General features: G+C 41.6%; 1 protein-coding gene across 2 annotated transcripts in view; it reads right to left on the bottom strand.

The window, feature by feature from the left end:
* Positions 1-13,483, bottom strand: part of aass (aminoadipate-semialdehyde synthase) — a 70,925-nt gene extending 57,442 nt beyond the window's left edge. Inside the window, exons 1-9 of one of the 2 annotated variants that reach the window (XM_075469292.1) lie at positions 13,352-13,483; positions 11,513-11,747; positions 9,852-10,028; positions 7,504-7,588; positions 7,070-7,137; positions 6,778-6,924; positions 6,556-6,631; positions 4,792-4,919; positions 800-948 (exon numbers count right to left, since the gene is read on the bottom strand). In XM_075469292.1, coding sequence (XP_075325407.1) covers positions 800-948; positions 4,792-4,919; positions 6,556-6,631; positions 6,778-6,924; positions 7,070-7,137; positions 7,504-7,588; positions 9,852-10,028; positions 11,513-11,731 — 1,049 coding nt within the window. In that variant the 5' untranslated portion in view covers positions 11,732-11,747; positions 13,352-13,483. The remainder of the gene's footprint in view (positions 1-799; positions 949-4,791; positions 4,920-6,555; positions 6,632-6,777; positions 6,925-7,069; positions 7,138-7,503; positions 7,589-9,851; positions 10,029-11,512; positions 11,748-13,351) is intronic. The other variant, XM_075469291.1, reaches the window with a different exon arrangement.
* Between the last annotated feature and the right edge of the window lie 217 nt (positions 13,484-13,700).

The raw sequence follows: 13,700 nt of genomic DNA, 5'->3' as shown, positions 1-13,700 counted from the left end.
GAAATAACTACCTTCTTACCATTCTGGATGTAATAACGAGATATCCTAAAGTCACTCCCTTGTATATTATAAAGGCCAAAACCATACTGAAGAACCTCGTGAAATTCTTCTCTTGGGCAGGTTTTCTATGTTCAATCCAGTCTGACAGGGGTTAGAATTTTATCTCCAAGCTATACCAGCATGTGATGGCGATAATTTAGCTGTTAGAGCAATAACAAAGCTGTTTAAGAGCTGTAACACTTTTTTATTTACATTATTAACTATTTACATTATTTTACATATATTTTTTTTTTTTGGGAACGTTGGCAAGGCGGCAGTGCGAGTTTGCTAAGGCGGCCGCCTTAACTATAATTCTCTGCAGGAAACACTGCAGGTTGTTTTGTGCAATTACAAGAAAAACACTAAAGGGAGTGTTCCTACTTTTATTATCAAGATTAAAAAGATACAAAAATCAGCCAACTATTATCGGTTAGCCAAAGAAAACATCAAGAATTAAATTACTTTTATCTTGGCATGACTTAGAAAAACAAAAAAAAGGATCTGTCATCTGCAATCCTAAATATAGTAATAGTTACCCATGCAGATGCAGTTCATCCAGACTGCTACAGTTTGAGACTTCACGAAAACCAACAAAGCAAAGCAGATCAGTCCAGTCCATACTGGCATTTGTGTGTGTCTCGTTCAAATAATAATGCAAATACAAGTGCATGTAAGATACTTAAAAAAGAAAAAGAGACAGTTTTTTTGTTATCTTGGAGATAATTTACAGGTAGCTGATATTACAATACACTGTTCTTACTTGTGAGGCAACGCTGGTGATCCCAAGTTGACAGCAGATAAGGTTTTGCAAGGTCTAATGAGTCTCTGGGCGTCCAGTCGTCGTAGGAGTCGTGGGGTGTGGGGATCCCAGTAAATACCATTGATCAGGCAGGTTGTGTAGGGCGCCACCTGAGGTACAGAATAAACTGCCAATGTTGAGGTCCCATGATACACAGACTAGAAATATATATACACACACACACACACACACACACACACACACACACACATATATATATACATACAGTATATACATCACTCTGCTCTTTCCTCACTCTGCTCTTGAACTGATGATTCAAGATGATCAGATCCTGCTGACACTTTGCTTTGAGGTAAGACGTACTGCATCAGTTCCTGGTACCTTGTTTGTGTACTGTGAAATTGCTTGCTCCCCTTGGACTACTAATAATAACTTTATTTCTCCCTATAATTAGAGTGTGGTCATGGAAGTGATTGGAACACCTGAATTTAATTCAGCAGCAAACGGCCACACCCTTTGACTTATCTTGTAGTATTTTATAACTTTTAATGAAAAGCCATGTACGCTGATACTGACCAAGTTTCAGGTCGATATATTAAAATCTCTAGGAGTTAAAATAAAATATAAGGCCTAAAAAAAAGCCAAAATCAAAGTGGCTGACCTCCTGTTTGATTTACCCAATGGGTCCAGGAGGCTTTTTAATACACATTGGCATGTCACATGAATGTGCACACCTGTGAGTTAAAGCAGGGGGCAGGGCTACATTTTTGTAGTATTGTAGAGGGCGCTCTTGAGCCAATTTGGCACATTCCCAAAATATTTGCATTGCGATATATTCAGGGTGTAATCTTCATAAAACATGCAAAGTTTAGTGAAGCTTGGGGGTTGTATACTTGAGATAAAAGGATTTCCTTTTTCATGGCGATTTATCAAAATTTGCCAAGGATACATTTTGCAAAAATTCTCAATTTCGAAAGTGTACATCATGAAAAGCTTGAAGGAGAACTCCAGGGCATTTGAAGCGCATTTCCATTGCTAGAGGTTGTCAAATACTGATAGTAGGACACAGGTCCAAATCTGCGCTCCCTGTGTGGAGATCGCGCTGTTCGCTCAGCCTGTCATGCGAGGCTAATACGTGGTGGCTAGGGGCAAGCGCTAACCCTTCCACGTAAAACAACAACTTGCACACTGCAGAAACGTCACACCACTTTATAAACCATCCGACAATAAAGTCACAAGCCTTACCATCAAAACCATATGCATGGTTCTCACATTACTGGCATGGGGACGTTACAAAACAACTTTATAAACAGCATGTAACTCACCGGTTAGTTGTACGCTCGCGCATGTGAAAGCCCAAAAGAGTCAATGGACGATAATCCCATATACAAAACAATTATCTTCTCTAGAAAAACTGCGTTCAAGTATTTAAAACATTACAACAATACATGCCCAGTAATATTGTTGTAATGTTTTAAATACTTGAACGCAGTTTTTCTAGAGAAGATAATTGTTTTGTATATGGGATTATCGTCCATCGACTCTTTTGGGCTTTCACATGCGCGAGCGTACAAATAACCGGTGAGTTACATGCTGTTTATAAAGTTGTTTTGTAACGTCCCCATGCCAGTAATGTGAGAACCATGCATATGGTTTTGATGGTAAGGCTTGTGACTTTATTGTCGGATGGTTTATAAAGTGGTGTGACGTTTCTGCAGTGTGCAAGTTGTTGTTTTACGTGGAAGGGTTAGCGCTTGCCCCTAGCCACCACGTATTAGCCTCGCATGACAGGCTGAGCGAACAGCGCGATCTCCACACAGGGAGCGCAGATTTGCACCTGTCTGTGTCCTACTATCGGTATTTGACAACCTCTAGCAATGGAAATGCGCTTCAAATGCCCCGGAGTTCTCCTTTAACCCTCATCTCAAACACTTTAGAGTGTAAATCATCAAGAAGTTGTAAGTCATGAACTAAAAACAATCACTTCCTGTTGTCAGTTGGCGGGGCTATGCAGATGTGCCAAAAAGATTACACCCTGTAAATTTGGTGCTGCTTGGATGAGAACTGAGTGATTTATAATGACTTTTGTTGTCATGAGGTGACATCGAAATTCACCTCGCCGCCACTGACACACCCTTCAGCAAAAAACTCAGTTTTGTAAGAGAAGTTTACCTACCTGAATACATTTGAAGTAGATCTACTGAATAATGACTGAATAAGAGTAATAAGTCCAAAAGCAAAACATGTGACTTCTTGTAGCCAGTGGTATACTGTTATGTAAATTTGTACAAGAGCTGAGTGTGATGATATGTGTGACGTTTAGTGCATTTTGGATGTAAATTGCAGCAGATATGTCAACCATCCGGTTCTGTTTTGGTTTTTTTGGTTTTGTTTACACACTTCTTTGGAACATATGGAGCAATGTTCAGGCTTCTATGATTAAATCTCTAGGAGGAGTTTATTAAAATATAATGTTTCTAAAAAGGGAAAATGATGTCTTTGAACCAAAATGGCCGACTTCCTGTGGGGTTTGGGACACTGTATCAAGAGTTTCCTGAAAATCCAGGTGCTGCAGTTACATGGGCAACCATAAAAGGTGGCGCGGTCGAGTCATTTTCCCCATAAATTCACAAGGAGTTTTTGAGCATTGTCAGGTCCCAAATAAAGCAATTCATTTAGGAACAGAAGAAGAAACAAAAACAAAATATGCTTGAATAAAATAAATACATTAAATTTAGGTTTGTTAAGTGAATAATTCTAGTTGGATGGAAGTAAATCCAGCACGCAAAATTATTTGTAAAACAAAAGAAGAAAAGCACACAGCTAATTCTGTTCTATCAAATTAATTTGTTTGTGTTAAAACCTGTTGGGGTTTGCGTGTCCCAGTGAGTCTGGGAGTTATTTTGCCCGGGGCTTTAAGCTCCTGGTAGGGTCACCCAAGGCAAACAGATCCTAGATGAGGGACCAGACAAAGAACAGCTCATTAGACCCCCCTTGACGAAAAACAATTTTGGACGACATTTTCCTTTGCCCGGGTGCGGGTCAACAGGGCCTCTCTCTGGAGCCAGGCACGGGGGCGGGGCCCGGCAGCGAGAGCCTGGTCGCCGTGCCTGTGCCCATGGGGTTCGGTCGGGCACAGCCCAAAGACAATACGTGGGTCCCCCTTTCGACGGGCTCACCACCCGTGGGAGGGCCCAAGGGGGTCGGGTGCAATGTGAGCTGGGTAGCAGCAGAAGGAGGAGACCTTGGCGGTCTGATCCTCGGTGACTGAAGGTGGCTCTTGGGACGTGGAATGTCACCTCTCTGCTGGGGAAGCAGCCTGAGCTGGTGCGCGAGGCTGAGCGGTTTCGGCTAGATATAGTCGGACTCACCTCGACGCACGGCTTGGGCTCCGGAACCAGCCTCCTCGAGAGGGGTTGGACTCTCTTTCACTCTGGAGTTGCCCGTGGTGAGAGGCGTAGAGCAGGTGTGGGCATACTCATTGCCCCCCGGCTGTGCGCCTGCACACTGGGGTTTACACCGGTGGACGAGAAGGTAGCCTCCCTCTACCTTCGGGTGGGGGAACAGGTCCTGACTGTCGTTTGTGCTTACGCACCAAACAGCTGTTCCCACCCTTTTTGGAGTCTCTGGAGGAGGAACTGGAGAGTGCTCCTTCAGGAGACTTCCTCGTTCTGCTGGGCTACTTCAATGCTCACGTGGGCAATGACAGTGACAATTCTGTTAGCGTCATCGGGCCGTGAATGATGGATGGTGTTAAATCAAAATAATCAATCAAGGTTGCTGATAATGCTGAAAGAAAACTATGTGAGGAAATCTGTTCCATGTTTTTTATGTTCACTCAACATTCTATTTTTGTGTATTGTTGAGTGTATTTAGTGGTGCTGACAGAAACAGAAGACATGTGAGTGAGTGAGAGGAACAGTTGGGAGGCTGGAGGAGGAGTGTTGTAACAGAAGTTAGCGTGGTGGTGGGACGGCGGCAAAGAAACTCACGCTGGTCCTGAAGTGTGATGTGTACAATTCTGGGTGGTTTTCATACTCCATGGGATCATAGATGCCATCACTCTTTCTCACCAGGTGGTGGTGTCTGCTCAGAACGGTGGCGTAAACTTTGGTCATATCTGAAAAAATAAAAATAAATAAATGTCAGCTGTAGTTGGCAAAGTTGATCGTGAGTAACAAAAACACCTCTAACTTTTACACACACACAGTGGTCTGCATATCGATTACACAGCAGGACACTCAAACACAACCCAGAGGCCCTCATTCTAATTTCTGGGGACTTCAACCACGCTCCTCCATCTGCCAGTCTGCCTAACTTTACACAGTATGTCACATGCCAAGCCAGACACAACAGAATACTGGATTTATCTTATGCCAACATTAAGGAGGTATATATGAAAAGACTGCAACCTTGTGATGCCTGTTTACAAAACCCTTGCAAACAGGCAGTCAGCTGTCACGCAGTGAGAGGATGGTTCAGCAAGGATAAGGAGGCTCTGAGGGACTGTTTTGAGCTCTGTGTCGTCATAACTCTGTGGCCCTCACGGGGAAGACATTCACAGTTTGACAGACCCCCTGCCCCCTGCCTGCTCTAACCTGTCCATCACAACGACCCAGGTGAGAGAGAAGCTCAGGAAAATTAGGAAGAAAGGCTACAGGCCATTCAAGTACTGTGCAGATTAGCTGTGTGGGATCGCAAAGCACCTCTTCAACATGAGCCTGAAGTTGGGGAGAGTGCCACAACTGTGGAAAATCCCAGTATCCTGCGTGGTGCCGGAACCAAAGATAACACAGCCCAAGGACTTCAATAACTACAGGTCGGTGGCGCTGACATCGCACCTGATGAAGACCTTGGAGCGGTTAGTCCTGGACCTTCTTCACCCCCTTATGAGAGAGTCAAAAGACCCACAGCAGTTTGCTTACCAGCCAGGCATCGGGGTGGATGGCATTTTCATCTTCCTCCTACAGAGAGCGCTCTCTCACCTGAAAAAGCCTGGAAGCATTTCAACTGCAGACAGGAACAAACTGACCAAAGTGATCAAGACGACCAGGTCTGTACTGGGATGGCCCCTTGACACTGTGGAGGTGGTGAGTGAGAGGAGGATGAGAACAAAATTCTCACCCCAAAGGATGAACGAGCTCCACCCTCTGAAGGACAGTCTGAGATCTCTGACCAGCTCTTTCAGCGCTGGCTTCTTCACCCAAAGTGTGTGAAGGAGAGAGAGTCCTTTGTTCTGGCCACAGTTCACCCACTAAACTCAAACTTATTCACTGACCGGACTTTACAGAGTTACATAATGTTTATACATATTGAATACTGCTTACATACCTGCCGTTTATATACAACATACTGTTGTATATACTGTACTCCATAACTGCTCATAAATAATCCTTGTATCTATTGTAGTGCCCTTATGGTTTTCTATATCTTTTCCCATTTGCCTATTCCCTGCTATAATGTATCTGATGTTGCAACAATGTGAATTTCGCCACTGTGGGACTAATAAAGGTTTATCTTATTATATCTCATCTTACATGCAAAACAAGTTGAATATTTGAAACTACGGTATAAATTGTTACATGCTTACATTGACATATTACCATGCCTGTAAAGAATTTTTTTTTTTAATGACTGTCCTCCAGTTGCCAGATCTCAGATAAATTAGTTCCTGTGTCATTTCTTAATTTATGTGGCTGCTATCCTTTGATACAATGCTGCAGATTCAAAAATTTGATAGAAGAGAGATTTCATACCTCCTTCAGAGACATCCTTCAACTCATGAGGTTCAACATACTCAACAGGAAGCTCATTGATTATGTCTTGGGCTCCCTGAAAAGAAAAAGGACATTTTTTTTCTTTACTAATAGATACATTTATCAACTAATTACCCAAAAGTTCATTGTTTGCCTGCTTTTCATAGAGTGGTTGGTTGCATGTAGTGTAAAGTTTTTGCTTCGAGTTGAGCATCTTTTTACCTTGGAAACATTTCCTGTTCCAGTGAAGCAAAATGTGACAGGGCCAATGGATTTGGGCATAAGCCCCATGGAAATCTCATACCCACAATCCCTCACTGCCTGGATTGCTTGGCTGACATTCCTGTAGTTGTGACTCATGCCAATGTGCTATGAAAAACAGAAAATGGTGGTGATGGCATTCTAATGAGATTAGGAAGAAAATTATTATAATAATTTTTGCACAAAAGGAAAGAGCCTTTTTAAAATGTTTCTTTTGTTTTGGCATGGCATTTATGAACAGTAATGTTCTTACCATGAAGGGAGTGTGATGGCCAAGGGCCAAAAAGCGAAGTCCCAATCCATGCAGAATGTTAATCATTCCTGTAAAAAAACAAGAATGATTTGCATGAAGTAAAAAAAAGCTAAAATTGACAAAATGCCAATACCAAAGTACATATGCTTTCAGAGTGATTGCTACATTTATTTGGCAATGATTGGACTAGTTTTGTAATCAGGGAAAATCTTTCCATTCAGCAGTTTTCCACGTTGTCAGGGGGACAGAAATCTAAAAAAAAAACTCATCTGACCTTTCAAATTATGAAGGTATGGTTGATTCACACCCATCTATCATCTGCTCAATACTCTTAAATCAGGTTCACAATAGCTGATGCTGTGCAAATATTTTAAAACAATGCTGGGAGAGACTAACCAGCTGAATCACCCATTGCAAAACATTTTTTTCCATACCTGCAACACCAGCCCACTGACCAAAAGCTACAATCCGATAACCATTGGCATCAACCATCTTCTCATAGTCAATGAGACGAACCTCCTAAAAAAACAAAATTACCATCATTATAGCTTTTTGAGGAATGTGAATAGAGTGTGGGCTTTGAGCTTTTTAATCTTTATTTAATAAACTGCATATGAAAGTCATTTAATAACAATTAAAAGGAAAAAAATACCCTATGGAGTTGGTCTTCACTAAACATATTTACAAATTTCTTTTAATTCAGTGAAAAAAATGGTATCTAAAAGAAATGGAAACTTTTAAATGGAAAATTCCATCGGTGCAAGACTCATGACACAGTCACCACATCACTTCATCTTCAAACTAACACTGTTATCTGTCATTAAAGCGGATTGCACCATGTTTACATGTTATGCAACTTGAAAATTATTTGAGTAGCTGAAAAAGTATAATTTCACCAGTTCACAGAATTATTTCTTAGTTGTAAACAGATGCAGATCATAAATGAAAAAAAAAAAAAACAGTAAGTATTACTGTTAAAAAGATAATATGGGACCAGTGTAAAAATCTCTTCAGAGGGAGTTCTTAATCTTATAGAATACAAGTTGAAGCTTTGGACATATTTCATTCAAGGATTTCTACTGTATTGACCATTTTCTGCTCTGTAGAACACAAAAGATAAGACACACAAATGATAAAATCACAGATTCACTATTGGTACTATTAGCCAGCTTATTAAGCTTCTCAATTTGAATGTTTTTCTTTTCTTTTCTAACAGGTGTTAGAATTCAAAGTTCATGGAAGCCGTCTTGATGCATTTGATTGCTTTGTCTGTGTCAAGGCAGTGTTCGTATACAACCGTTATTCAAGTAATCCAAATGATCCTAATAATGTAACCGTATAAAGAGAATTATTTAATTGAATTATTCATCATTTAGCTATGATAACTTAGCTGACAGCAGTTAGTTTTTAATTCAAGTATTATTAGCCCCTTTCACACTGCCGAATAACCCGCGTTTAATCCGCGAATTTAGCGTGTCCGCTGTTGTGTTCACACTGCCAACCCGGGCTGCCGCGTCAACTCGACTCGCCTTTCGACCCGCGTCGGACCCTAGTCTTTTTGCCGAGCCGAGTTTGATGTGAACACAATCGACGCGGGTCGGACGTGGGCGTGACGTGAGGAGTTTAAAAGACAGAATGGACAGCTGATTCAGAACAACAGCGACAGGTGAGGACAAGTTTTACTCTGTTTTAGCCTACATCAAGTTGGAGACATTTTTTAATATGGCCAACTGGGGAGACAAGGAGGTCCGCGAGCTCCTCAGCCCCCGAACAGAGGACGTTATTTTCCGCCACATTTCGGGGACGGTGAAAGATGGACCTCTGCTGGAAGGGCTGGCGAGAAAGATGGGAGAGCGCGGTTTCCCACGCAGCAAGACGCACCGTAAAGTAACATCTCCATGAACTGCATTGCAAAAATGAGTTCTCAAGGTGTCCCGCCATCGTTTGTTTGAAAAATTTGATGCAGACAGGTGTATTTCACCCTACCTCAGACGCATGGCTTGTGCCTACGTCATTGTACACGCCCAGCATTTTATGTTTCGTGTGACGCTCTGCCACTAGGCAACACCCCCTGAACTCGGCTTCAGGCGACACGGGTCACCAACACGCCAAGCGTTCACATTGCTCGACGTGGGTCGAAGGTGCAATTTGGACCCGCTAAGATAGCGGGTCGCAGTGTGAAAGGGGCTATTGATTGATAATCCCTGTGCCAACTTTAAAACATTCTATTGTACAATCTTAAAGGAGAAATTGTTTGTGTCATTGTGTACTGTGATAACTGCTTGCTGTGAAGGTCAGTATGTAGACTTTTTATTAACAACTCGGGGCGGTCGGTGGCGTAGTGGGTTAAGCAGCCGCCCCATGTACAGAGGCTACAGTCCTCACTGCAACTGGCCCCGGTTCGAGTCCCGCACCGAGAGGCCCTTTGCTGCATGTCTTCCCCCTCTCTCTGTCCCCTGCTTCCTGTCTCTCTCCAGCTGTCCTATCATTAAAGGCATAAAAAGCCCCCAAAAAAACTGTAACAACTCGTTTGACACCTTTTATATTAGCTGATAACATGTGCACTAACTAAGATTGTTTAATTAAGCTGTCTGGGCCAACATCTGACTCAAATACAGTTTAAGTCTGATGATATATGCCAAATTGATCAGTATTCTCGGGCGCGCTTCAGAAGTGGACATTCCCCATACCCACAAAGTATGGCATACAGCAGTTCACTTCAACATGGCGTCTTCCCAGTCATCTTGCCAGTGTTTAACTGGGGACAGCACAGTTGGCTTACTTTTTTGAGAAGGTCTTCAAGGAGGCCCATGTTGGCCTCCTGAGCTTTGATGGTGTGAGAAAAAAAAGCATACGTCTTCCTGGGAATGATCTTATCCTCCGGTGGTCTCTTCACTCCAATTATCAATGAAGCCTCTGAAATGTCCTCCTGTGGAAGAGCCCCAGCCTTCATGTAGTACTGAAAGAAAAGTAAAGGTTAAATCAGACAGCTGACAGCAATAATCACAATATGATCTTTTAGGTTTTTGTTTTTTTCCCTCTTTAAAATTGTTATTTCAAATGTAAAAGCTTTTAGTTCCAGAGGTAATGCATACATCAAGTTAACAAAAAGTTTTTACTGGTCATCAAGGTAAAATTCAGAATAACACACAGACTGGAAGTTAAACATGTAATAATGGGAGAATTGGTCAAGTGCTCGTGTACAAGAAACCCACCTTTATAACATCCATTGTTCAAATTCAGTTTAGACCATAACCTTAGGTACCATTTTCATCATATCATAATTTGAATTCCATCGGGTCACAGTGGATTGCTTGACAGACTTCTTTTAAAGCTGTTCTACAGACCAGAATGCTTGAAATATTTTCATTGCCAACATTGCCATCAAATGTACTTTATATCACGACGTTAAGGATGTGATCACTGCAGTTTAGCCTGGTGCATCCTCACAGGGCACAATGTTTGCTCCACGGTCGGTGACAAAGACAATGCTGCCGACCAGCAGCATTGTGGGGAATTTATGGAGCCATATCAGGGTCATAATCTTTGTTCATTTGAAACAAATATTTAAAATTGAAATAATATGTTTTAAAACTGGAAGTCTGACACAAAAAATTGTATTCAAAATAAAAAGAAGATCAGCAAAAGTTTATTTCAGTTTGAATTTAAGTTTCATTCATTTTTTTCAAATAATTTTTTTGTTTAGTTTTCACTTTTATACAATTTTAATATTTGAGATTGTATATTTTTATAATCAGATACTTCAATTACATTTTTAGGTTATTTTTCCTTCGTTCCAGATTGTTCATATTCAGATACTTTAAAACCTTTTTTTCAGTTTCAAAATTTTGGCACCGTTCTGGCATGAGGGGCGGGGCTTCAGATGACAGGGGTGTGGAATCATGAGTGACAGCTAGCTTACGGGGCTCCCTCTGCCTGATGTGCTGCAGCGGCGCGCGTCGGTGAAGTCATCCCAGTAGACGCGTGTGTAGAAAGCTTCCTCTAAGTCCCCCGATAGCCCCGGATAACAACAACATGGCAGCTATGAGCTAACAGTGCAATAGTACGCGTTCATTCATTCATTCTTCTTAAAGTATTGGTGAAATAAAGACAGATCATGCCTTATTTAGAGGCTGGATTGTCTATGCCCTGTTCTCTCCCGTTATATGGATACACGGGGATCTTGAGTAATCTAAATATCTTCTGAAGGACGCCGACTTTCACCAAACTGTTATCGGTGAGTAGATGAACGTATTTTATGCCAGACATAAGGTCCAGGGTTAAAAAAAACTAACTTCTTTAAGGTAGAGTAAGACACCTTTAAGTCAGGTTTTTCTATAAATAACTCAAGACAATCTGCAGCTATTCAATTTTGATTTAGTGGAGCAGGAGAGTATAGTAACACACTATACCTCTATCCATCTTTACAGTCATTTATCTCACCTTCTCGTGGATGGCTCTGCGGTCGGACGGTTGAACCAGGACTTTGATGCCATTGTTGGTGAGCTCTTTCACATGTCGCGGGGCCAGTGGTGCCCTCCTCTCCCACGGGTTGACATCCTCACGGCGGATGGCCACAACAGCCCTGTGGTGCTCATAGCGCCGCTGACCCGCAAGGCAGCTCGACGTCCTCTTAACTTGGAGACTGAGGACTCTGTACATGACTTTACCTTCCCTGCTTAGGATTAACATACGAGTATAGACTGTTGAATGCAAATATAACATTAACAAAGTTAATTAACTTAAAGCTGCAGTCGGCAACTTTTTTTTAGTCATATTAGCTTGAACTGTCATGGGATTATGGAAGTAGAATATTAAATAGGCTGTTTAGGAAAAATAACGAAATCTGTAGCTCCCTCTGAAGCCTGTAATCATGCTTGCAAAAACCGAGCGCTCCCGGCTGTTTTTAACCAATCAAGTTAGGGTGGAGGAATCCTACCTGTCAATCACAGCTTGTGCACACGCTGCTGAGCGTGTGTCTGCCCCAGCTTGTGTGCGCTCACACTGGTGTGAACTCACGTGCACAACCTCGTCCACAGAGGGGGAGGGGTTTGGGGGGCGATTCGGAGCTTATTAGAGGTTGGGGGAGGGACCTGAAAGTTGTATCAGTTCGCGTTTTCCGACTTTAGACTCGTAATTTTGAAAACCTGCCGACTGCAGCTTTAACTATAACTCACGTAACAATACATGTCAAACAAGAGTAAGTGTGACGAAGAAGTCAGAGGTATGCTTAGGTTTGTATACATTGTCTTTTGTTTCAATTAAATAAAAGACAGTATAAAATTTTTTTACAAACAGCACGACATTTTCTGTTAACATGCATTGCAGAATGTAACCAATTTATACAAATCTTTTTGGCGAAAAGCACAACTTTTCTTTAAACAAATGTTGCGACCTATTTTCTATTGAGGGAACTTACTGGAACAGGTTGACAATGTGGTTAATGTACAGGATAAGAGATAAGCGATTTTCACAAAATGTTTGTTGTGCTGCCTTTGGATTTGTGAATTTCTTGCTATATTGACCATTCCTCATCTCCCAACAATGCAGTACAACATAAATACAATGCTGCCTGTAATATCTGCATGTTGACATGATTCCAGGAGAGGGTTTGGAATCTTCTTTTTTTTTTTTTAAGAGAAATGACTGCCTTCAGTCTTTCTCACACAGACAAGATACATATCGACGCTACAAATCTAACAGTGGCATCAATCATCTCACCCAACTGTGAATAGCAAAACAAGTTTTGCATTTCTGAATTATTGACGTTCCTTATCAAATGAAAAGTACCAGTCAGAAATTTGGATTTTTTTTTTTTTTTTTTTATATTACAAGCTCCCTAAATACTCCAATCCTATGGCTGATTCCCAACTGTGGAACGTTATAACTAAGTCCACTGTATTTGCCATGCAAAAATGATTCAAGTGTTATCATGAATGAGAGTGTGAGATACAAATTTTGATAACTTTGATGACTGATTTTTCAAGTACACAACACAATTAAACAGTGTGCAATTCTTAAATTCAGAAACTAAAAATCCTAAAGAACTGGTTGTGGAGTTTCATTTAGTTTATTTTGTGTTTTATATTGTTTGTTCGTCTCGAGACCCCCACCACCCCCCAGCAATCCGTTCTGACCTGTAGCTTTAGCATACATGTAAGCGCATGGGTAAGTTCCAAGATCTGTTTGACACTGTCCTATGAATCTCTGGCCATTAAGGCCTTTTACACTATCACTCCCAACACTTGGACATACGTGGAGTTGGTGACGGTTCGAACCCACCTTTTAGAGCAGGTTCTGTTAGACCAGGTTCTGTTCACCTTACCAGCTCCCACCGTGGAAACGCTGCGACGGCTCGAAAAACAACACCGGAGTGTCACTGTGGTAAGACGAGCTGCAACTTCTAGGTCCCTACTTCACATGCGCACAAGGCAAAACTAATCCGTTTCCGGATGCAGTTTCAAAATAAACTTGCCAAAAAACTGGTGTTTATCTGCCGCGTGGACTGATAAGAGATGCCACAGATGCCACTGTCTGGGCTGAGGAATAGACTTTGACTAAAGTCAGTGCAATTCAATTCAATTCAGCTTTATTTATATAGTGCCAAAACAAATGTCATCTCAAGGCACTT

The sequence above is a fragment of the Odontesthes bonariensis genome, chromosome 7, assembly GCF_027942865.1.
Source record: "Odontesthes bonariensis isolate fOdoBon6 chromosome 7, fOdoBon6.hap1, whole genome shotgun sequence".
Taxonomy (NCBI): domain Eukaryota; kingdom Metazoa; phylum Chordata; class Actinopteri; order Atheriniformes; family Atherinopsidae; genus Odontesthes; species Odontesthes bonariensis.
The sequence above is the reverse complement of the archived record's forward strand: the minus strand, read 5'-3'. Positions and strand labels throughout refer to the sequence as shown.